At 38.1% G+C, this 23860-nt stretch overlaps 2 protein-coding genes across 4 annotated transcripts in view; one reads left to right on the forward strand and one right to left on the reverse strand.

The window, feature by feature from the left end:
• The window catches only part of syne1a (spectrin repeat containing, nuclear envelope 1a), a 133452-nt gene extending 125985 nt beyond the window's left edge, over nucleotides 1-7467 (forward strand). The window contains exons 139-147 of the mRNA XM_016548796.1: nucleotides 1404-1507; nucleotides 1607-1733; nucleotides 1819-2030; nucleotides 3091-3291; nucleotides 3902-4030; nucleotides 4412-4624; nucleotides 4771-4863; nucleotides 5410-5468; nucleotides 6820-7467. Of these exons, the coding sequence (XP_016404282.1) occupies nucleotides 1404-1507; nucleotides 1607-1733; nucleotides 1819-2030; nucleotides 3091-3291; nucleotides 3902-4030; nucleotides 4412-4624; nucleotides 4771-4863; nucleotides 5410-5468; nucleotides 6820-7081 (1400 nt within the window). The 3' untranslated portion in view covers nucleotides 7082-7467. The remainder of the gene's footprint in view (nucleotides 1-1403; nucleotides 1508-1606; nucleotides 1734-1818; nucleotides 2031-3090; nucleotides 3292-3901; nucleotides 4031-4411; nucleotides 4625-4770; nucleotides 4864-5409; nucleotides 5469-6819) is intronic.
• esr1 (estrogen receptor 1) lies at nucleotides 99-23860 on the reverse strand. Of its 3 annotated transcripts, XM_016548798.1 has the most exons (9): nucleotides 23319-23860; nucleotides 21136-21359; nucleotides 15808-15924; nucleotides 14228-14566; nucleotides 12800-12938; nucleotides 11406-11539; nucleotides 10005-10188; nucleotides 8968-9330; nucleotides 99-110 (listed from the first exon to the last, which is right to left on the reverse strand). In XM_016548798.1, exons 1-8 carry the CDS (start codon nucleotides 23777-23779, stop codon nucleotides 8973-8975), a joined length of 1956 nt encoding a protein of 651 aa, XP_016404284.1. In that variant the 5' UTR covers nucleotides 23780-23860; the 3' UTR covers nucleotides 99-110; nucleotides 8968-8972. The 3 variants fall into 3 exon arrangements, with proteins under 3 accessions (XP_016404284.1, XP_016404285.1, XP_016404283.1); XM_016548799.1 differs by lacking the exon at nucleotides 99-110 and having other exon boundaries at nucleotides 8868-9324; XM_016548797.1 differs by lacking the exon at nucleotides 99-110 and having other exon boundaries at nucleotides 8868-9330.

Genomic DNA, 23860 nt, shown 5'->3' on the forward strand with positions numbered 1-23860 from the left:
TGCATGCTATCATATTGCATGAACTGCACTATTGCATGAATAAAAAAAAAAATGCATGGCAAACATTCTGACAGATCTGGTCTATTGCATCTTCCAACTTTAAAATCGTTCTCAAATCAAACAATGCTAATCGGCATTAGATGTGAAAAAATTAAGAGAAAATAAAGTTTTAAAGCACCTCCATGAAAATAAACCAAAAGAGAATTGAGTTGAGAATTTGATGAGAAAAACAAAAGAGATCCCAAGTGTAGTCCAGTGGAAATAGACCATGAGATATTGTTCATTAAATCTGGTGACCAGATCCCAAGGGTGTATACTAGATCCCAGCGTTTGTTTGTTTTATTTCATGTAGAGCAGAAAAAAGACAACAACTTCGGTAAAGAAGCTAAAACCCAGTCCGTGAAAGAAAAATAAAATTATTTGCAGTTATTGATTTAATACGTATTTGATGCTGTGAGGATAACGGAGGTACATCACTATTTACACCTACACTATGTTTGGTGTTGGTAAGTTTTTTTTATGTTTTTGAGTCTCTTAAAGTCTCTTGTGCTCATCAAGGATACATTTATTTGATCAAAAATACAGTAATACTTTGAAGCATTATTACAATAACCTTTTTCTATTTTATTATATTTTAAAATGTAATTTATTCCTGTGATGGCAAAACTGAATTGTTAGTAGCTTATACTCCAGTCTTCAGTGTCACATGATTCTTCAGAAATAATTCAAAATGCTGATTTGGTTCCTAAGAAACATTTATTATCAGTGTTGAAACAAATTGTGCTGCTTAATATTTTAATGGAAACCAAAATACTTTTTTCAGGATTCTTTGATGAATAGACGGTTTAAAAGACCAGCATTTTCAGAAATCAGACGGTTTTAAAGATTTTCAGAAATCTTTTGTAAAATTTTAAATGTTTTCACTGTCACTTTTAACCAAATTAATTCATCTCTCTGAATAGACGTATTTGTTTCTTACAAAACAATTATAAGGTGATGTAACGTCTGAAAAGCAGATCTCAGGTCATGTTGCCCTATTGTTGGAACCACATGCATGCCACAAGTTACGCTGTTTGGACAGGACCACTGCATGGATCAGTTTTACAAGTGCCATTTCATTCCAACATATAACAGTCAACACTGACATTGATACTTTTGATATTTTGTTTTATAATTCACTGTTATAACTGAAAATGTTACATATAAAACAAATGAGTTATCTGCAAAATTTCACATTCCATTTTTAGCGAATAACGTGATTAAAACTTAACATGTTTTAAAGCTTTACAAAACTCCTAATACACTCACAATGTGATCACAGAATGACTGTATTTCAGAATTATCCTTTTTTTAAAGGTGGTCATGTGACATCCCAATGTTAATCTATACATTAATTCCTGCAGGTGAAGCAGTTCGATTATTAGACGATATAATGGACACCAGCCACTACAGCCTCCAGCAGACAGATGGCACTATGGGTGGCCATGACACCTCTTACATGGGCTATGTAAGTACAGATTCAGTGTGCCGCTCAGTCAGTTTAGTCTATAGTGGCAGTATGTTGCCATGAAATGAGAAGTTTGATTAGTTTCTTTCCTCTGCACAGATGCGGCTAATGGATGATTGCCGTGGCAGTCTGAAAGCAGTCAAGAGGGTTGAGGGGGAGCTGGAGGAGGAAGAAGACAACCTGTCAGGACTGAGCAATCCTGATAACACAGAGACACAGAGCACAGGTTAGTCCAGCACAGAAACGCTGAGACTGCTGAATACACGTGTATATTTGAATTTGATGCTATTATGGTAATGGTCATATTTCAGGTGTAATTGAGCGTTGGGAGCTGATCCAGGCCCAGTCTGCTGATTCAGATCACAAAGAGAGAGAAAACCTGGTGCTATGGCAAAAGATGACCTCTGACCTGGACGCCATGGAGGCGTGGCTCGGTCAGGCTGAGGCGGAGTTAGAAGAACTGAGAAGGAAAGATCTCAGTGCAGATATACACACTATTGAGCAGAGAATTAGAAAACTCAAGGTTTGTGTTGCCTACTACATATTTGTACATGTGAATTTGTGTTTGTGCATATTTGCTGAGTGATTTAGTAAGTGTTTCCTTTCTAATGCTGTTGATGGGCTGCACATCTGACCATAGTCTTTGAAAATCATCACAAATTAGATTTACAGAGCTGTCCTGTTTGTAGTCCTAAAACCCAGATGAGAATTTAAATATTTGAACCATGGATGATAAACATTTCAACATAACCAACAACATTATTGTCACATGAGCTTGTTACACATCTAATTAGGCTGTTTAGTCATAAACCAACCCAAAGGCTATTTTGCCATGGGTTCCCTTTGGAATAGCTAATGGGTTTTAAAAACAAAAAAAACAGTTTTCGATTTATGGGTAAGGTCTGTGGTTAACACTACTTACAGGGACTTTCCCATTATACAATATAAATCTGTTTGCTATTCTAAAAGCCCATTAGAAATACCAACAGGACCCATGGTGAATTAGCCAGTCATTGGCATACAGTCAAAATTTTCTACATTTCGGTCAAGTCATTGTGCTCATGTGACCGGAAATCCCCAAAATCTCATTGAAAATTTGATTTCTTATATCTGCTTTATTGCTGAAAGTGCAAATGTACTATTTCATATTACTATAAATATAATAGTTAACCATGTCCAAGCTGTAAACAGATACATTTGGCACTGGCAGGTCCATGTGTGGGTTGCTCACATGTCAACACTGTAAAACAAGTCTTGCTCACACACACACACACATTTCAAATTGGGCAGGATGTCAGCAACGGAAATAAACCAGAGGAAATCCACAGCATCCCGCTGACCCACATACAGAGAGAATCTTGGAGCATCTGATTTCACCAGTTATTTTTACTTGCACACAAACTAAAACATGTGTATACAGTCCAAAGCTGTAAGTGAACCTTCCCTTCGGAGCAATTTAACAACAGAGATTAACCAAAATAAGGCTTGCACCTAACTACACATAATTTCTTGGTAACATAATGCAGTCTCTAAAATGAACACACAAATTTCTAACACAATGCTTCGCTCTTGTGTCTCAACAGGAGTTGCAGAAGGAAATGGATTCCCATAAGTCCAAAGTACTGTCCATCAACTTAAACAGCGTAACACTACTCCAGTCAGACTCAGAGGAGAGCCAGGATCTACAAGCGAAACTGAAGGAGATGAACTCACGCTGGGATCGACTGGGAAAATCACTTAAGGATTGGAGAACAGCACTTCAGGATGCTCTGATGCAGTGTCAGGTACATACACAGACAGCACCTACATGTGCACTACTGTTCAAAAGTTTGTAGTCAGTAAGATGGGTTTTTTTTGGGGGGGGGGGACAAAGTAATACTTTTATTCAGCAAGGATGCATTGTATTGATCAAAAGTGACAGTAAAGACATTTGTAATGTTACAACAAACTTCTATTTCAAATAAATGCTGTTTTTTTTTTTACTTTCTATTCATTAAAGAATCCTGGAAATCCAGAAAAAATGCAGAAAAATAGTTGGCAGCAAAAGAGTTTTCAACATTGATAATAACAAGAAATGTTTCTTGAGCACCAAATCAGCATATTAGAATGATTTCTGAAGGATCACGTGACCTGAAGACTGGAGTAATGGCTGCTGAAAATTCAGCTTTGCCATCACAGGAGTAAATTTCATTTTACAATATATTACAAAATAAAACAGCTATTTGAAATTGTAATAATTTTTCAAAATATTTTAATCAAGTAAATACAGCCTTGGTGAGCAAGAGAGACTTCTTTCAAAAACATGATAACAATCTTTTTGAATGGTATTGTACATTAAATTAAACACACAGAGGCAGGTACTGTCATTCTCTCACACTTTTTGCTTCTCTACAGGAGTTCCATGAGCTGAGTCATGGTCTTCTTCTCTGGCTGGAAAACATCGACCGCCGGAGAAACGAGATTATCCCAATAGCATCGGGGCTAGATCGGCCTACACTTCAAGCTCATTACAGAGCACTAAAGGTACCTGTGAACAGGCCACTGCTTTTTGGTATGGATGTATATGGGCTGAATACATATTTTTTCTACTGTTCACCCTATACTGTACGCAGAATAAGAGAGGAAGAATAGAGCAGCCACTCTCATAGTATGTTGAAAACAGTATGTAAAAAGGTGACTCTGGATGGGAAAATATTTCTTCATTTGTGTTAAGTCACCTAGAAGACAGTGTTCACTTGCTTTCTTAGCCATCTACTGTACTTTAAAGTATGTTTTTCATCATTGCATTATGCACATTTGAGTTCATCCATTGTCAAAAAAGTTCTCCAAATGTGGGAAAAAAATGTATTAGAACACAAACGTTTCATTTTACCAAGTGAAACATTGACACGCATTTGTCTGCAGCAAATCCAGCGGGAGCTGTGGGAGACTGAGCAGAAGGTGGACAGTCTGCAGGAGCTCTCAGGGCAACTGCTGGTGCAGGCACATGGCAGCGAGTGTCTGGAGGCCCAGGAGAGGGTGCACGTCATCGGGAACCGTCTGCGACTGCTCCTGAAAGCTGTGGCCACTGACCTGGAACTGCTAGAAAAAGAGCTCCAGGCTTCTGGGAATAGACAGGTCAGTCTACAAGCACATTCAATATTTATTCATCTCTTTACTGACCATTTGTTCGGTTTTAAACAACATTAGACATGATCCATAATATCAGACTTTCTTGGATCTCCATTTCAAAGCTAAAACTCAGATCTTCACCCAACTTACAGGATGCGTCCCTCTGGTCTGTTACGGATGACGCAGATACTTCTGGATTGGTCAGTCCTGTTTCAGAGGTCAGCGTTTCCACTAAACGACAATCGGTAATGCATCTCCTATACCTTTTTAGATTTTATTTCGGGCATGCCGTGAAGGTCACTGTCCTGCTAAAGTGAGGCGGTTGAGCTTATAACAGGGGAAGATTTTAAAAATGTTGGTTCCAGTATAATATTCCTCACTGACAAAATCCCTTGGAATATTTGCTCACTTCCTCATCCCGCTGTAAATATGTTGGTTTGGATGTTTATTTGTGGCTCCGGAAGTACTTTGCTTCCTATGAAATGTATACAAGAAACACTGGCTTTACTTTTCAGACATGCTTAAAATCAAATCAAGCCATGCAGCAATTTTAGTGGATTTGTTTGAAGGTGTCTGTGTGGAAAGCCAGGTTTCTTACACCTTGCAAGATTTTTTTTGTCATTGCCACCTATTTTGCTGCTGCCTTTTGTTTTGTTGTTACTGGTTTGTGATTATACTGATGGCCTGGCTATTTGTCTCTGCTTGTCACCACAAGCTTTGTCTTTATTTGCTGGACTGAAACATTCTTTCTTTCTTTTACCCCTCCCTCCCTTTTGCTCATTGCACAACAGCTACGAGGCAAATGTAGTGTGTCAGAACCAGGATCCTCAGCCAGACTTCCACGTCACAGGTACCTGTCTCTCGCGCTTTAGAATGCAGGGGGGATGATGGAACTCATTCCAGATCCATACCATCAGAAGCATTCAGATCAGAGGCCAGATCCTCTGCGGTGGGAGTCCACATGAGTTGCTCAGTTCTAGGAAAGGAATTTGTTTTGGTTCCTAGTCAAGGATTCTTAGTAATCTTATGTGTTATTTTTCCCAAGAACATACTATTTTGTCTGACAATGTAACTTTGTGTCCTTTGAACATAAAAGGTTGGAAGAAACTATGTTCAAAATCCTGATGCGTCCATCATCTTTCTCCATTCTTGATGCCATGTGAAAATACTGAAATGTATTAGTCATTTTCAAAACCATGTAATTTTTGGTTGCTTTCATTGTTTTTTGCGGTTGTATTTTTTGTGTGCAAACAATTCATTGTGATGCTCTCACACTCATCTCTGCCTTATAGCAAAATTAGCAAAATGACAGAAAAGCAGCCATATTGTGTGAACCTTTCTAATACATTTCATTAACAACATTAACAAGCATAAACTGTATGTAATGCTTAACAAAGTGTTATTTAATTTACATTAAATAGATAGAAAGGCCATGAAACTTGAATTCATATATATATTCATATTTAAATGCACATGAACTGCTGCTTTGTTAAGCATTATATCATGTTTGTTGTCTTTTTAATGAAATATATTATGAAGTATTACAAAATATGGAACTGTCTTTAATAATAGCACAAGTATGGAAGTGAAATCTGTCCCAAGAACAAAAGATTTAATGTGCAGTTTGTCCATAAAACATGGACTTCTGTCAGTTAGTGACTAAATTTATCATTATATGCAAATAACAAAACAGTGACAGATGCTAAAACTGTTTGCTTTGTTTAAGATGGAAGGGAATTGAGTTGTCAATGCAAGTGTCCTTGGATGGAGAAAAGTCCAAAAATCGTCTTATTTTAGTATTACTTATATATTATTGTATTTATTAATATTTTGAATTAGTATTTACTTTTCATTTTTTGTCATTATTTCTTTATAGCTTAAATTTTTATTTCATATTTTTTATATACATTTTATTTATTTTAGTACATTAACTTAAACTTATTTTAGTTATTTGCCAAGGCAACATTTCTAATTTTCTTTTAATGTTTTTTAATTTTTACTTTTATTTCACAACGGTTTTGAATAGTTTTAGTTGTAGTTTTAGTTAACAATAACAACACTGATTTTAAAGGATACTTTTTTTAAACAAATCACCCTTTCACATGATAAACTGAATAGTAGACGTTCTGTGCTACACACAACATTTCCGTGTCATTATCATTTATCAGTTCATTGTAATCTATTATTCTGATGTTTTGTAGGTTGCCCAGCGGTTCTGGCTGCGTTTCGTCTCGCTCTGGTTCCTCCGGGTCACAAGGTGGCGCTGCTGTGGCTCGCTACCAGCCCTTTCTGCTGCGGGTGCTCAGGGCAGCTCTGCCACTGCAACTCCTGCTGCTGCTCATAGTGGGCCTGACCTGTCTGGTGCCCATGACTGAGCAGGATTACAGTTGTGCCCATGCCAACAATTTTGCCCGGTCTTTTCATCCCATGCTCCGCTACACCAACGGCCCACCGCCTGTATGAGCAGGAGGAGACTTTAGTAATGCCTTCATCTGGTTCATATTAAACTGCAGGACACAGAATGGGCTAGTGTTATCCAAAGCTGATTGTTCCTGTTCCTGTACAGTTACTGCTGCTAATTTCATTTTTCACTAAACAGTGTACTATTGAACTCATTGCAATGTAGACTAGTGTTGGACAGCCAAACTGGTTAACCTTTTCTGTCCCGAGGAAACAAGAAAAACTATGAAATCGTTATATAATTATGTACTTAATAGCACTGACATAAGCATAAGGTACTGCACTTATACCGTCCAAGAAAATGGCCAAAATTATTTGCTTAGGCTAAGGAGAGTGTTTTATTTTTATTTTTTTATTTAAAATGGTAGAAAAAAGTTATTTTGAATATTATTTAAATAATATTTTGCATGGCAATTCCAATTTTATTTTTTATTTCATGGCATGGAGTTCACTTTTTTTTTTGTCCAGAAATGTAAAACAGTCACTTATGTAGCTCTATGAGAGAAGCGTGCTTTTTATTACCGTTACCTACTTACTGTATCTTAATTTGTGTGTTATGACAATGACAGTGTGACAAAAACATTATGATTGCGATGTCTATGCCTATTTCTGTATGTACAGTTTGCTAATGCTGACAATAAAGACACATCTTTTCATTTAATATATATAAATTCTGCTAGTCTGCCCATTATGTTTAGTTAAAAGTATCATTTTAAAATTACTTTTTTTTTTTTTTACTCTATCCTTTATAATTATTTCAGCCAAATGAGCATTTCCACATTTAGGTCCTTCAAAATTAAAACACACTGTACAAATCATAACATTCAAGAATCAAATGTAATAGCTGATAAATGTAATGTACAAGTCTACTGGACTATGACCAAACACATTCACAGATTTGAGGAAAAATATGACAATCTAGTGCAAGGCAGACCGTGTCAGTTCCTGCATTGAATATGTACCAGTGATTATAGGCCATTATTCACTTCAAGCCTTCACAATGCTTATAAAAATCAGCATTTACATGTCTTTTAACATGGCCATAAAACCAATTACAGCACTTTAATACAGCAAAAATAGGGTTTAAATTTTGTCATAATAACCAACCAATAAGCGAACGTCTTTGCAAAAAAAAAAAAAAAGATGCCACTAATATCACCACTAATCACAGAGCATTTTCCACCATTTGAGTTAAAATTACATATTAACATATTAAAAAGAAAGCAGTGGTCTTTATATATATATATATATATGATTGCGAGAATAAATGGTCTTTTTCTTTGTTCCAAGAGTAACATTTCTCCTGTTTTCAGTTTTTTTTTTCACACTTTATATTATAGTGTTCATGTTACTTTATATTAAGCGCTGCTTGTAATTATACCTAACTGTTATTATTGCCATAATGCATATAGTAATAGTAACATGCAAAAAAAAGTAACACCGATGCTGCAATATGAAGTTCTTCATTCTACAGTTAAGGTAACATTGCACTTACTTCTGACTGACAGCTCAGATTTGACAGTGGAATGTCAATATAACCTCACCTGTTTTTAATACAGTAACTGAATAATCCCTGGTAACTAAACCGTTTACCCTGCTAGTTTATGATGTACTTCACAAGCCACCTGCTCCTGTCTTTTTTTTCCTTTTAATTTTGTTTGTTTGTTTTAACTTTAAGTTTGTGATGTCAAAGCTGTCACTCCATTGGTTATTTAAAAAGAAGAAGAAGAAGAAGAATTAGCAGCTTCTACATAAATCTAGTGCGCCACAAAGGCCTAAGCCCTTTTCCACAAGTTCGACCTTTTTTCAACATGTCTTTCAAAACGAATGAATCAAGTGACCATAGATGTATAGCGTTTGGGAGCCTTGTTCTTATTTGAAGACTCAACCATTTCTAGATGGGTATTCCAGAATCTAAAGTGTTCTCTGATAAGGCACAAGGAGAGACTTCAGTTCCACCTTCAAATCTTTTAGACAGCACTGACTGGTTCACAGTCTTGAGTTGTTGGATTGTACATAGATCAGGGGTCTGGACTCTGGCCGTGTTGGGCTGCATGGCTCCAGGGCCTCTAGAGGGGCTGCTGCTGCTGGCTGTGGGTGTAGACGAAGAGTCTTTCTCACTCTGTGCCCACAGTCGCTGCACTTTTCCTGAAGAATGGAATCGCTGGGCGTCCAGCATTTCTAACAAAAGGTCATACAGTGGGACTCGATTCTTACATTTCATTCGGTATAAGTGCTCCATTCCTTTGTTGCTTTAAAAAAAAAAAAAGAATGCAGATGTAACGTGGATGACTGTAAGCAGTAATAATTCAGCAACAAAAATCCTTATTTAATGATTGCTAATGAATGTATGAACTAAGGGCCCATCAAATGGGTAAAGAGTATAAATTGGTATTTTTTAAATATAAAAAACTTGTGAGCTGTGATACACTGATGTTGAAATATTTGGGCTGAGTAGGATATTTTAATGTTTTTGAAACATTAGTCTCTTATCAAGGCTGGATTTATTTCATAAAAATTGCCCCACTGCTACAGTAAATACAGTAATATTGTGAAATGTTATTTTACTTTAACTGTTCTTTGTTTGAATATATTTTAAAATGTAATTTTTTCCTGAAATGGCAAAGCTGAATTTTCAGCAGCCGTTACTCCAGTCTTCATTTTCACATGATCCTTCAGAAATCATTCTAATATGCTGATTTGCTGCTCATGAAAAATTTCTTATTATCAATGTTGAAAGCATTTATTTGAAAAATTAAATACAGCAATGTAAAAGATTTTACTGCCACTTTTGTTCAATTTAATGCGTCCTTGTTGAATAAAAGTATTAATTTCTTTAAAAAATGATAATCTTATTGACCCCAAACTTTTAAATGGTAGTGTGTATGAAATGATGTTTGTGATAATCTTCTTATTTGTTATTTACCTCATGTGTCTGATGTTTGAGAGCAGCAGCAGGAGCTGGGCCTGACGGCGGGACTGCAGCTGTAGGGAGGCACCCGCTTTACTGATGCAGTAAATGAGGGCATCAGTGATGCTGTCCAGCATGCACTGCACCATGAAGCTGTCCATCAGGGGCTCCACTGAACTGGAGCAGAATGAAAATGCACCTGATCAGACAGAAAAAGATAAGCAATAACTATTTAAACGTTTCATATGAACTGACACATAAGACATGTTTAGGGTTTTACACCTAGGACATGTTATACAGAGGTGACGAATAAAATCTATCATGGTTTCTAAAAAATAAATCTGTAAAACCAGGCCACTGTATTTTTGATCAAATAAAGGCCACCTTGCTGAGCATAAGAGACCTTCAAAAACATTTGTGACCCTGGACCACAAAACCAGTCATAAGGGTCAATTTTTTGAAATTGGGATTTATACATCATCTGAAAGCTGAATATATAAGCTTTCCATTGATGTATGGTTTGTTAGGATAGGACAATATTTGGATATAACCATTTTTGGATATTCGAGATACAACTATTTGAAGATCTGGAATCTGAGTGTGCAAAAAAATCTAAATATTGAGAAAATCACATTTAAAGTTGTCAAAATTAAGTTCTTAGCAATGCATACTACAAATCAAAAATTACATTTTGATGTATTTACGGTTGGAAATTTACAAAATATCTTTTTGGAACATGATTTACTTAATATCCTAATGATCTTTGGCATAAAAGAAAAATCAATAATTTTGACCCATGTATTTTTGGCTATTGCTACAAATATACCCCAGCGACTTAAGACCAAGTACAGGGTCACATATAAAAATATTATAGACCCCAAACTTTTGAACAGTAGTGTATATTAAATAAGAGATTCCAAAATAAAGGATTCTGAAGTGGTTTGTTTTGTTGTAATTATTGGCTGACTGTACATTAAATCTTGTAACTACATATAACAAAAAGTTGAAAATGAAACGTTTCACTTTCACTTTCATCCCAAACCTCCTCCTGCCCAAACTATCTCAGCTCTCCGTGCCCACCTCCGTCTGTCAGTGGATCAACAGCTTCCTGACAGACAGGCAATTTTTTATTATCTGTGTTTTTTGTTCTGTCACTGTCATTCTGTTACACTGTGGAAGCTTCTGTCACGAAAACAAATTCCTCGTATGTGTAAACATACCTGGCAATAAAGCTCATTCTGATTCTGATTCTGATTCTGATTCTTTTGTGTTTTCAGCCTTCAGTTGGACTGGATCCTACATGACTGACCAGCCAGAATCAAATATTCCAGGGAGCATTCAAAAAAAAAAAAATATATATATATATATCACTGGAAGCTCCAAAGTTTCTTCACTCTCTGTGACTTGCAGACTCACCGGAATTGAGAAGTATGATGGCTTTGAGACATACGAATTCCTCCAGCTTGAGTTTGAGACTACGGAAGCGAGCCACAGTCGCCAAGAGCATGTCGAAAATCTCAGTCATCCCCTCGACACATTCTCCTTCACTCCTGGAAAGAGGTAGACCAGCTCTTTATCCATGCCAGGAGATTGTTTGTGCCATTTACTGTGATATGTGCCTTAAATTAGGAGATGGTCCTCACTGCAGAACACAAGATCCAGGGGGTGTGGTTGGATCCAGATCCAACTCCTCCCACCTTACATATACCTAAACCTACCCGTCTCCACCCCTAAACCTACCAATCTCCACCCCCTAGATGTGGATCCAACCCCGCCCCCTGGATCTTGTGTTCTGCAGTGAAGGGGCTACTGTAAAATAGCCCTGTTTTTTTTTCTTCCCACCTCTAGTGAAGCTGTAAACACTGTACATACTGTTTACTGTTTACTTTGCATGAGAGCAAAGACTGGACCTCTAATGGACTCTCTGTAGATCATCTGTCTTTCATTAGCTCTTATCCTTTCTTAGCAGTCTCCTTCCTTTCTCTCATTCAGCCATCTTATCTTTACAGACCCATCCAAATTTTTACTCACTATTTCTCTGTCCTCCAGGATGCTTTATTAAACTGTCAATCTCACGACTTTCCTTTTACAGATGCTGGTTTTGATTAGATTCGTATTCCCTTAGTGATGACACTGTTCTTCAGAAGCCCTTTAAAGAGCCTGTTCCCAATTGGGTCCTCTTTAATTACAATCTACCTGTGACATGGTCTTCTGAAGAGGAGCACTAGACACTCAGGTAAATAGTTCACATCCTTTTTAACAATCTCGTTTTCGTTTCATAATCATTCAATTTCATTTTGTGAGGCATGCCCCTCTGCTGGGCCAAATCCCTTCCGCATGGGGAAAAACACTACATTGCAACTCAATGTTCTTTATGAAATTGAAGCAAAAAATAAGCACATGTAGAGAGAATGTATCAGGTCAATATGACATCTCAAAAAGCCCACAATCACACTCACAGCATCAGTATCAAGTAAAATGGCCTGAGACTAAAATAAAGCCCTGAGTTTCATTCGAGGATAACAGGAGTCCCTGCAGGTTTCTGTCATTGCATGTTAGTGCTTTTTCATTATTCTTAACAGTCAAGTGAAGCTAAATTAATTCAAAACAATGTAATGTGTTTTCAAAGCTTCTCAAAGTGTGGTTGCACACTTTTCCATGTCTGACTAGATGTGAGTCATTAGATTGGATTCAAGGTTAATGATTTTTATTATAGCCTCACTAAATGAGTTGTTCCAATATGGATGTATAAAAAGTGGAAATACTTATTTTACAGTGGCCTACAAGAGGAGGTGCAGAATATTCAGTACCTATCCAGGATGAGATCCTGAGCAAAGATGAGTTTTCCAGGTGAATGAATAGACCTCCATATGAGGCCGATCATCAATACCTCCAGCCAAGAGCTCTCCAACAACTGAACCTGATCATGCAGAGAGAGATCCTGGAACCCTGTTGACAAGTTTGAGGTCAGTCATATATTGTTTTTCTAAGAAATGATTAGGTTTCGTCAGCAAGGATGCGTTAAATTGTTCAAAAGTGACAGTAAAGAGTTTTATTTATAATTTTAATAAGAAGACAATAATAAGAAATGTTTCTTGAGCAGCAAATCAGCATATTTGAATGATTTCTAAAGTATCAGGTGACACTGAAGACTGGAGTAATGGCTGCCGAAAATTCAGCTTTGCCATCACAGGAGTAAATTACATTATAAAATATATTTAAATTTAGTTAACAGTTACCTTAAATTGTAATAATATTTCATAATATTTCTGCTTTTACTCTATTTTCAATTAAATAAATGCAGCCTTGGTGAGCATAAGAGACACTGTAAAACTTTGTTTTTTTGTTTGTTTTTTAACAACACCCATTTTTTAAATGGAAGTGTAAGTTGTGTAGCAACAGCAATAACAAGGTAAAATAGATTTTTACATTTTCTGAATAAAATGAAAGTGGCGCATCTGCAAAATGATTCTGTGTTCTGGGCAGCTGTTATGTGGTTATTGCTATTGGATTATGGGTGGATGCTAGACAGTTACTTATTGGCTCTATGATATTCTGGTCCCTACATATGGCTCATGTCCCTCCTTCAGTGTGAATTTATGGGACTTTTCACTCATCATCTCTTAGGAAAGTAACAGTGTTTGCATGAAAGCTGCATGATTTGAGGTAGCATTCACGTCTGTAAAACAAGAATGGGTTGCAAATCAAATGTAATACTAGCACTATTACTAAAAGTGATGTTTGCACCACTTTACGACATATTTCTTTCCTATAATTGAAATTATCTTCCTTGGTGATGTATAAGAAGAGTGACGAATTCCACCTTGCAGTAAATAATTATGGAACCTGATTTTTTTTTAAAGTTTTGTCCACTGTATCTCATGAGATAAATTGTTTACTTCTCCGAGGAGGGTTAATTAAGACATCTGAACATCAAATATAATGGCTCCCTTAAAACTCCCAGCAGGTCTTTTAATGTGTGCAAACTCAGCTGGAGGCCAAATCAAACTGAGGCGCAGCACAGATCACTGTAATAACAACCATGTCCTTTATCTTCACACCATTGACCTTGTCATTTGAATCTCTGCCATCTGTGCTGTGGAAACCTGCTGCCACGGTTACAAAGCTGTCACCAGGGGTTCTTTTCCTAGAAGTGCTCCCTTCAGATTTAAAACCCTCTCCCTAGATGTTGCACTCACAATTAAAGCAACTTTAATTGATCTTTGAAAGGATTTTACCTGGTACTTTCTTAGCCCAGGCGATCATGTGGACGAGTTCTTTGTCAGCCATGTTTGTGAGCAGGGACATCATGGTGATTTCGGTGTACGGGCGGCTGTGTTTCTGTCGTGAGCAGACGGCCGGCGGCTCTGCCCCCAGAAGCATCACCAGCACCTGGTCAGGAGGCATGCATAAAGCACTGACCACACTGCCACTGCTCTTCTTCCTCTTGTCCTGCGGGGGAGCTGTTCTCAAACCGGTATGGCTTGACTGCTCACTGTAGCTCTTGATATGATCTTCATTACCGCTCCTCCTCCTCTCACGCCTGATAGCGCGGCCTCCGCGGTCCTTACGAATACCTGCAATGGAAAACATGCAGGTTATTACTTTTATCATATCCTATTTTCAAACTATTTGAGAAAGCAGAGAAAGATGAAAGACTGTGCAGTACATGTGAACAAGCTTGTCACGGCCTGATTTTGCACCGTGCAGAATAAAAAGAAAAACTTTTAAATCTAATTTCAATTAAACTAACAGGATACAGTATTATTTTTCCATGTGAATTATCCATAAGCAATTTATAGTTTTTATTTAATAATTTACAAATTATTAAATGTGACCCTGGACCACAAAAGCAGTCTTAAGTCGCTGGGGGATATTTGTAGCAATAGCCAAAAAAACATTGTATGGGTCAAAATGATTGCTGTTTCTTTTATGCCAAAAATCATTAGGATATTAAGTAAAGATCATGTTCCATGAAGATATTTTGTAAATTTCCTACTGTAAATATATTAAAACTTAATTTTTGATTAGTAATATGCATTGCTAAGAACTTCATTTGGACAACTTTAAAGGTGATTTTCTCAATATTTTTTTTGCACCCTCAGATTCCAGATTTTCAAATAGTTGTATCTCGGTCAAATATTGTCCTATCCTAACAAACCATACATCAATGGAAAGCTTATTTATTCCGCTTTCAGATGATGTATAAATCATTGACCCTTATGACAAATTGGTTTTAAGGTCATAACCCTAAATTGGTCCAGGGTCACAAATATAAAAAGTGAAATTAAATATAATTTAATAAACTAAATTTCAATTAAATGTAAATGTAATTACACACACCCACACAGCACTGTATTTTTTTCCAGTGTGAATTATTCCTGAACAATTAACATGGAAATGCTACCTTTACACATTTTTATTCAATATTTTACACATTATTAATTGTAAAAAGTACAATTTAAAAATAATTTAATACATTAAATATAAATTAAATGTTTATTTAATTTCTCTCACACACACAACGAAATGTAAATGTATTAACCAAGGTTTAAGGAAAAGGTTTAAGAAATAAAACATAAATAAATAGTACACAAATTAGTAAATTCCTCAACTGTCATTCACTGTTGTGGCCAGTTGCATTCAAATTTACACTTATTAACTGAAAGGGAGTGAATTCTTAAATTCTGAATGTTGCCTATGCCTAGATAGAAGTAGGGGAAACTCTACTCTAGATCATAACAGATGGTGCATATATGTGTATGTGAGAAATAAAGAGAGAGGAAGGGAGAGAAAGGTAGGAATATCTTTTATGTACCTCCTTTCATCATGCCTACTTCATAACACTTGCGTAGTCTGCATGCTTGGCAGCTCTTCCTGCGGTTTCTGTCAATAGTGCACTGGTTGGTCGCTGGACAAACATAGTCATTGTGACCTAGAGGCAGAGAAATGAAGTAGGGCTTGTTTTTGATCATTCTTTTACCCTCAAATTCTTGCTTAAACAGTAAAATGCCTATTGCTTTTTTTTAAAGATCAGCTTTCAGAGATGTTTTCCTTTTTTAACTTTGTATTAGAGATATGTAAATACTGTTCCGTCAGAAGCAACAAAGAGTTCAGTGCAGCGTATCATCAGCCTTGGATCTGATTAAGCGCTGAGAGCAGGTACATGCTGTTCCAGCGCTCCAAATTAAATTTTAAATTAGATGATTGTGTCTCAGCCAGAAATGTCACATACACTCTGACATCCAAACCACTGTAATTCTACAACAAAGAATCCAAAACATATGAAAATAAAAAATAATAATGTTGGTAAACGCAGGTTACTAAGCTATTTTGGGTGGCCAGCACAGATGACCTGGAATCTGTAAAGAGCAAATCACCACCGTGCCCTTTAAAAACACTCTGGTTACTCCCTGAAACTATTGCTCAACAATATATATATATATATATATATATATATATATATATATGTAGACAGGCATTCAAACTTGACTGGAAAAAAACTGTGAATATAAGGATCTGAAATTGTAACATTTTATTGCAGGGACCTTATTATATTAAACAATTACATATAAGCTATAAATTATATATAGGTTACTTTTTAAAAATCTTATAAGAAACCCAATCCAAATTGCTGAAAGTATAAATGTATTTACTCTGCCATTCTCTCTGCCTTCCTGTCCTGATGGTCTGTCTCTCCTAAACATCTTGGCCCTCTATCATTCTGCACTCCCTTTTACTTACTGTAATTCCCCTCACCCAGTGTGTCCTAAAACCCATTTGTCAGGTACACGCTTACAGTCATTTTCCTCCAGTTTCCTGCTCAGTTTTCCTCACCAGAATGGCAGTTAAAGTCAGCATCAGTAACCTGCCCCAGGAAAGAGCTCATCAGGAGCTTGCATGTCAAGGTCAAGCTCAAAACATCTACCTGGCCTCTCATCTCACCAAACCCACCCAGATCTGCACCCCCTTCCAATGCAATACAGAACTGCAAATAAGGTGCAGGCAGAAACATCTGTGCTTCATTGTACATATCAGGCAGCCTTTCATCAGATCTAGCACATGTGAGACTTTAATTTTCACCTCTTTCTAACAGCTTTAAAAGGAAGGACAGTAGGGAACAGGCAAGTAAGATTATCTGTGGCACATATTCCCACATTTGAAATTGTATTTGAAAGCATAAAAGCTTGACTTGAAAATTATTATTAGAAAATCAATGAAAATCTAATTATTTTAGCTTTTGCCGGCACCCATATATTTTTGGTCACATTTTTAGACTGAGAAACTGTGTGGACTAAACCTCTTTCCAAGGATGAATTTGTTTTTGGTATTGCAGACCTACGTTTGTAATTATTACTATTAGAGGTTTATTAAAATTATGAATTGGTTGTTGTTATGTGTATGTATAGACTAAAAAAAATACTAGAATTCAATCAATAAATGCAGTTGACCTTTATTGAAGAAGTGTGCTTAAAGGGATAGTTCACCCAAAAATGAAAATTACCCCATGATTTACTCACCTTCAAGCCATCCGAGGTGTATATGACATTCTTCTTTCAGACGAATACATCTTAATATAAACGAATATACACAAATATAAACCTTAATCTCTAGCTTCCGCTAACTGTCATACATGCAGAGAGTGGCGTCCAGCGGATGGCGTAGGCAAACGCGGTGACGAACGCGGAAGTGACGAACGTGGAAGCGCAGAGGAGAGAGCAAAACAAAACACCAGTCACGAATTAGTAGTACAAAACGAGGATTTGTAAAGAAAAATGTCAGAGGATTTCAATATAAGCCAAGAGGACACTGGTTTTCCTTTGCTGTAAACAAAACTTGTTTCTTGCGAGACTAGCATATTCTCACCGGTGTTTACGCTACGCCTACGTCCTACGTCATCCGCTGGACACCACTCTCTCGTGAACACGCGTACGACAGCGGAAGTTAGAGATTAAGGTTTATAAAGTTATAGATATGGATATTTTTCTTACACAAACGCATCGCTTCGCTTCGGGAGGCCTTTATTAACCCCCTGGAGCCGTGTGGACTTCTTTTATTGGCTAAATTTTTTGGACTTCAAATTTTGGGCTACCATCCACTCCCATTATAAAGCTTGGAAGAGCCAGGATGTTTTTTAATATAACTCTGATTGTATTCGTCTGAAAGAAGGAAGTCATATATATACATCTAGGATGGCTAGAGGGTAAGTAAATCATGGGGTAATTTTCATTTTTGGGTGATCTAACCCTTTAAAATAATTAACGCTATTAATACTTAACTGATACTACGGTAGCTTAATGTTAGTTCTAGTCCTCAAATTTGATTGACTGAGTGGCGATCTAACAGCACTGTCTGAGAGGCCGTTCACACAGAACGCGTTTTCTACGTAAACATGCGCTAGGGTATTGGTTGCGCACGGCACGAGTTTCGCCAAAGACACTAGGCAAGCCTGCAACTAGAGACCTGCACTCCCGCGGGAGTACCGCGGGACCCAACGCAACAGGGTGCGGCGCGGGACAACTCTTGATGGGCAAGTGCGGGTGCGGCGGGAAGAGACTCGTGTGTGTGCGGGATGCGGGAGAATAAAATGATTCGCGGGACTCCCGCAAAATAGAAATTATCTAAACATAAAGTGTCTAAAACATATAAATTGTTATTTATCTGTTGTACAAAAGCAAAAAGAACAACTAATATTAACATTAAAATGATTAGCGGGCAAGCTAGACAGATAAGATATATTTTTACGGGAGCGGGCGGGCGCGGGACCGAATCTTGCGGGAGCGGGACTGAAAAATCCGTCCCGCGCAGGTCTCTCTACCTGCAACCTTTAGCCAAAAAAGTGTAACGGCTAATGCTAACGCTTCAGGTTTGCCAGTTAGGTGGGAAAGGAGACCAGGGGCAGTTTTATTTTTTAATGGATGTCAGTGGAGGAGAGGCTTCATTACGCTGAATAAACAGCTTTTTAGAGCAAACAGTTGATCATTTAATGAATCGACAACTTATCGGCTAATCTCCAACATGTTTTACACCAAGCAATACTTTTGGATTGAACTATTTTTAGAGTTTACACCGAAACATTGCCGTTTTATAAGAGAATTCGCTGACTTTTTGCAACAGGTGGGACCGTTGACTGTTACGCTTTCTCCAATAGTAAGTACTACAGACCCTCTCATCTCCCTATAGTAAGACAATCTCTGGTCTCGCGTCTTTTGCACACGGCGTTCTAAAAATGTGGCACTCAAGTTAAGCAATTCCCCACTCAAAAATGCGTAGTGTTTCCCGTTTTAAAGTCAAACATGTGCGCTGCGTCCGAAATGGCATACTTCCCTACTATATAGTATGTGAAAAACAGTATGCCAGCCGAGTAGTATGTCCGAATTCATAGTATTCGAAAAACAGTAGGCGAGAAGTACCCGGATGACCTACTACTTCCGCCGTGATTCTGCGCTGCATGTGCACATACGGTGCACTTTACTATCCCATGAGGCCACGAATGGAAGTGAAGCGACGCAATGGACACTGGTGGGTCACGTGACGGTATCAACATGGCGGATGTAGTACGTCTGGATTTCATTCATACTATATAGAACAGGGGTGCCCAAAGTCGGTCCTGGAGGGCCGGTGTCCTGCAGAGTTTAGCGCCAACCCTAATCAAACACACCTGAAGCAGCTAATCAAGGTCTTACTAGGTACACTAGAAACTTCCAGGCAGGTGCGTTGAGGCAAGCTGGAGCTAAACTCTGCAGGACACCGGCCCTCCAGGACCGAGTTTGGGCACCCCTGATATAGAACATACTTTTTTAACGGTCATGAAGTAAATTCAAATTCAAATGTAGTACAAACTCAGACAGTACGCGATTTCGGACGCACCAGAGTTCCATGTGAATGACCCGTGTTTGCACGTTCCCGACACACTGTAAGTCTGTGCATTTTTGGGCTCGCACCCTGAACCCTCGCAGTCTTTCTCTGAGGACACCGTAGGTAGGGTGTCCCATTTGTCATTTTAGCTTTCAGAAGGGTGCTTGCAAGCGCCCCCTTTGCGGCCGCTATTTGCCCTCAATGTGCACTTCTGAGGTGAGCTCCTCAGCAGACTTCTACCCGACAGTAAAAGCGGCATTATGTCATGAAAGTGTGGACTCAGAGGAAGGCCGCGAGGGTTTAGGGTGTGATTTGGAACAGGGCCAAAGTGTATGCTGGGGTCCGCTCGGCGGACGTGTTCCACACATGTGCAGTAGATCGGCTTGAACAGTAAACAAACATGGCGACGTCCATGCAGGAGGAAGAGCAATTTCCCTCCACAAATTATTGCACATCTAGCTGTCTTTATATTGTTTTATCGACGGATTATTGAAGTGTGGGTAGCGACGGACTTCTTCACACAGACTCTCTTCAAATTTGACGTCCATGTTGTTTTTCCAGCGCATACGCAGTTGATGCTTTTTTAGCCTAGTGACGATCACAAAAAATGGGAGGTATGTGGATGTCTGCAAAGATCCTCCGCTTACACCCTCCAATGACGATTTTTACATCACATGGACTCTAGCGGACCCTTGCGCACTCGCGCACACAGAAAGTATAACACTAGCTAAAGTGCGGACGCATAGTGGCCGCAAAGGGGGCGCTCACGAGCACATTTCTGAAAGCTAAATTGACGAATGGGACACCCTACGGTCTCAAGGACTTAATGGACATGCGCACGCGGCAGCCAATGTAAGTCTGCAAGAGCGCAAGTCCACATGAAGTGTGCCATTTGGGACAGGGCCTTGGTGGGATATTTTAGGGGACGCTTTCTTACATCGTTACGCCAGTAGGTGGCGACAATGGCCATCCTTTTAAATGAGGCAGGTATTTAATAATTCACTGAACCAATTGGTTCACAAACACAAATCCATTCAAAAACAAAATGCCATTGCAAGTTCTTCGGAGACATGAATGATTGATTCTGCTTCATTTGAATATATTTTAATTGGTGGAGCAAAAACAGACAAAATGACTGCAATAAATGTAAGTTACTTAATATTCAAGTTTTGAATGGTTTAAGCAATATGAAATTCGTAATCTGTTTTTGTGAACACTTGCAACAGAATCATAGTCATAGACATGCTGGTATTCAGAACAGCAAGACTGTGTGTAACAGACTGGTTACCTTGAATGCTTCTCTTGAAGAAAGCTTTACATCCCTCACAGGACCAGACTCCATAATGATAGCCAGAGGCATAGTCACTGCACACCACACAGAAGCGCGTCTCCTTCTCTGAATCAAAACCTCCTGTGCCTCTTGATCCGGAGTACAACTCCTGCCTGTCAGTGGCACTGCACAGCTCCTCACACAAACCAACACCTGCCTGCTGAGAAGATATCACACTAGACCTACAGACAGAAAGAGGATAGAAGTCAATATAGAGCGCAGTGGATGATGATAGCAACCAGGCTAAGCACCAGGCAGCTCACCACTGCAGAGAAACTGACTTTTGTGTTGTACTGATTCACTAGTAGTGACGCTTCATGTTACAAATAATTAAAGTTGCACCAGTATTAAATCTGGCCAATATCGATAAGTGGATAATTATTTCCATCTTAGCTAGATTTTAAAATCAATTCTATTTTATCTAAGTACATCTAAAAATAAACAATAAAAGCTAAAATCAGTAGGTTTAAAGGTGACAAGTAAACTTAGGCCTCACAACATTATTTATTAAATAGAGGAAAAAAGAGGAAATGCACAATTAAATATCCAACCAATATTGGAAAAAAAATCACCAATATGGTACCATAACATTGTGCATCCCTATAAATAAATAAATAATAAATATAAATTATACAAAAGACTGTGTATATAAAATATCTTGAAATACAAATTTGTAATATCCAAGGAGAATATGTACGTGACTGCAAATGGGACAAGTGTGACCATCCCCATTCCCTTCTGACCTCTTGTTCCAGTGTTAGTAAATATTTAATTTATCTTTAATTCTGATGTCCAACAGATTTATTGCGTAACCTCAATAATGGACTGCAGTGCTGTGCAATGTCATCACATGACAACTGGGATCCCCAAGCAGCCTAAAGTGAAGTTAATATTCTCATCATGTCAGAAGTAAACAACAAATTTAAACAATAGGCTTTACTAATAATAGTCTATTCAACATATGCCGTAATTTTTATTAATCTATTAACTGTCCCTAGATCTTCTCTCAGTTCTTCTGAAAGTGAAAAATGTTCTTCCTGTGTGTTCAGACAGTACCACTGTTGTTTTTACTAACTGTACTTTCCTCAAGGTCTAGAGACAGAATTTGATCAGAGGCTCTTCAAATGTACATTTCTTTCTGTGACGGGTGTAATTCAGTGCCCACGTCGTAATGTGGTGTTTACAATCCGAACCTTCTTCTTTCCAAGAAGTTAAGAAATACTAATAATTAACAGCACAAACCTAGAACATAAAATAACAACAAATAAAATAAACTCTTAATTAGTCAGAGAGCACTCGATATGACCTGCAGGGAAGAAATGTGTGAACCACCATAATATGAAGTAATACATATTCTCCAGTTCTAAAAGAAAACAAATGCCAAAGACCATCTAGCATTAAATGCTGGTGATACACAACCCACAAACCTATAGCCACAACCTATTAGGCACATAAAAAAGATGTTTACTCAATGTAGTATTCTATGTGTATGAAATACATGAAACACATTATTTTTACCATACATTTTACCTTTGAAATATTGTCAAACTCCATAATGGCTACAAAAAAAAAAGATTAAATGTTCAAATGCTGGCTAATAATGGTACTCGATTTATTACAAATGTCATGGTTTGTAAGCAAATTAAACATGTTCAGAAAATGTGTATAATGTGGCAGAAATGTTTCACCAGGCTTTGTGTATGTAAGGTGTTGTTTATAAAAATTAACCTCTGTGAGCAGGTATCCAAGCAGGATTTGAGTGCTAAACCAAACATTATGCCTCAATGAATCATAAATCAGGTTTAAATGACCTCCTCATCTGATTAACTGGACACCTGGCGATATTTTCATGTCTGTTTTATAATCTTAAACATCTTATATACTTTATTTTCCTATTTACTATTTTAGTTTAACCTGGATTTCACCATGAAAATGGAGACTTGATGTTTAAGATACACACAAAAATCTCAAAATGTTCATTTTCAATGTTTATAGAAGTTCTTAAATCCAATATATCTCTTAAAGTTGTGTATAAATTCAAAATTGTAACTATTATTTTCTTTCAGAACTTTGAATTCTTCACCTACAAAACCATCCAAAACATGAACAGTATCAGAGCTCGTATTTAAAGCTGAACTGACCTGTAGACGGTGTTAGAAGGGGTGTCCAGGTAGTAGGACACCTGGTGGGTCGAGTGGTGTCCACCACGATGGCTCAGGTATGGGGACAACTGAGGGCTGGAGGGTGCAAAGATGAGAGGGCTGCTGGATCCAGTGCCTAACGACTGCAGATGTTCTTCAACAGGGGGCGCGTGGGGGTCTGGGGGAGCTGGGTAGTATCCGACCGAGGCAGGAGCGGCGGGGGACGACGTGCCGTAGGTCTGTGTGGGGTTTGGGAACTCATAGGATCCATCAAGATAGTTGACAGAGGAGCTGATGCCCCCCACGCTGTGCTCCTCCTTAGGGTACATGGGCGAGAGTGTGTGGGCAGCTGGTGGTGAGGAAGGTCCCTCCAGGTCTTCTCTCTCTGGGCTCGGGCTGGTCCTGAGTTGCTGCCTGGCACCAGCAGCCTCTCCGCTGGTCTGCCCTCCAGACATCACCATGGAAACACACACACAGAGAGCATGACTTAAGGGACTATCTGTTCATAAGCAACCATCAAAAGACCGTTTCTGTCTTTGTTC

Source organism: Sinocyclocheilus rhinocerous, unplaced genomic scaffold (assembly GCF_001515625.1).
Source record: "Sinocyclocheilus rhinocerous isolate Xijiao unplaced genomic scaffold, SAMN03320098_v1.1 scaffold1606, whole genome shotgun sequence".
Taxonomy (NCBI): Eukaryota; Metazoa; Chordata; class Actinopteri; order Cypriniformes; family Cyprinidae; genus Sinocyclocheilus; species Sinocyclocheilus rhinocerous.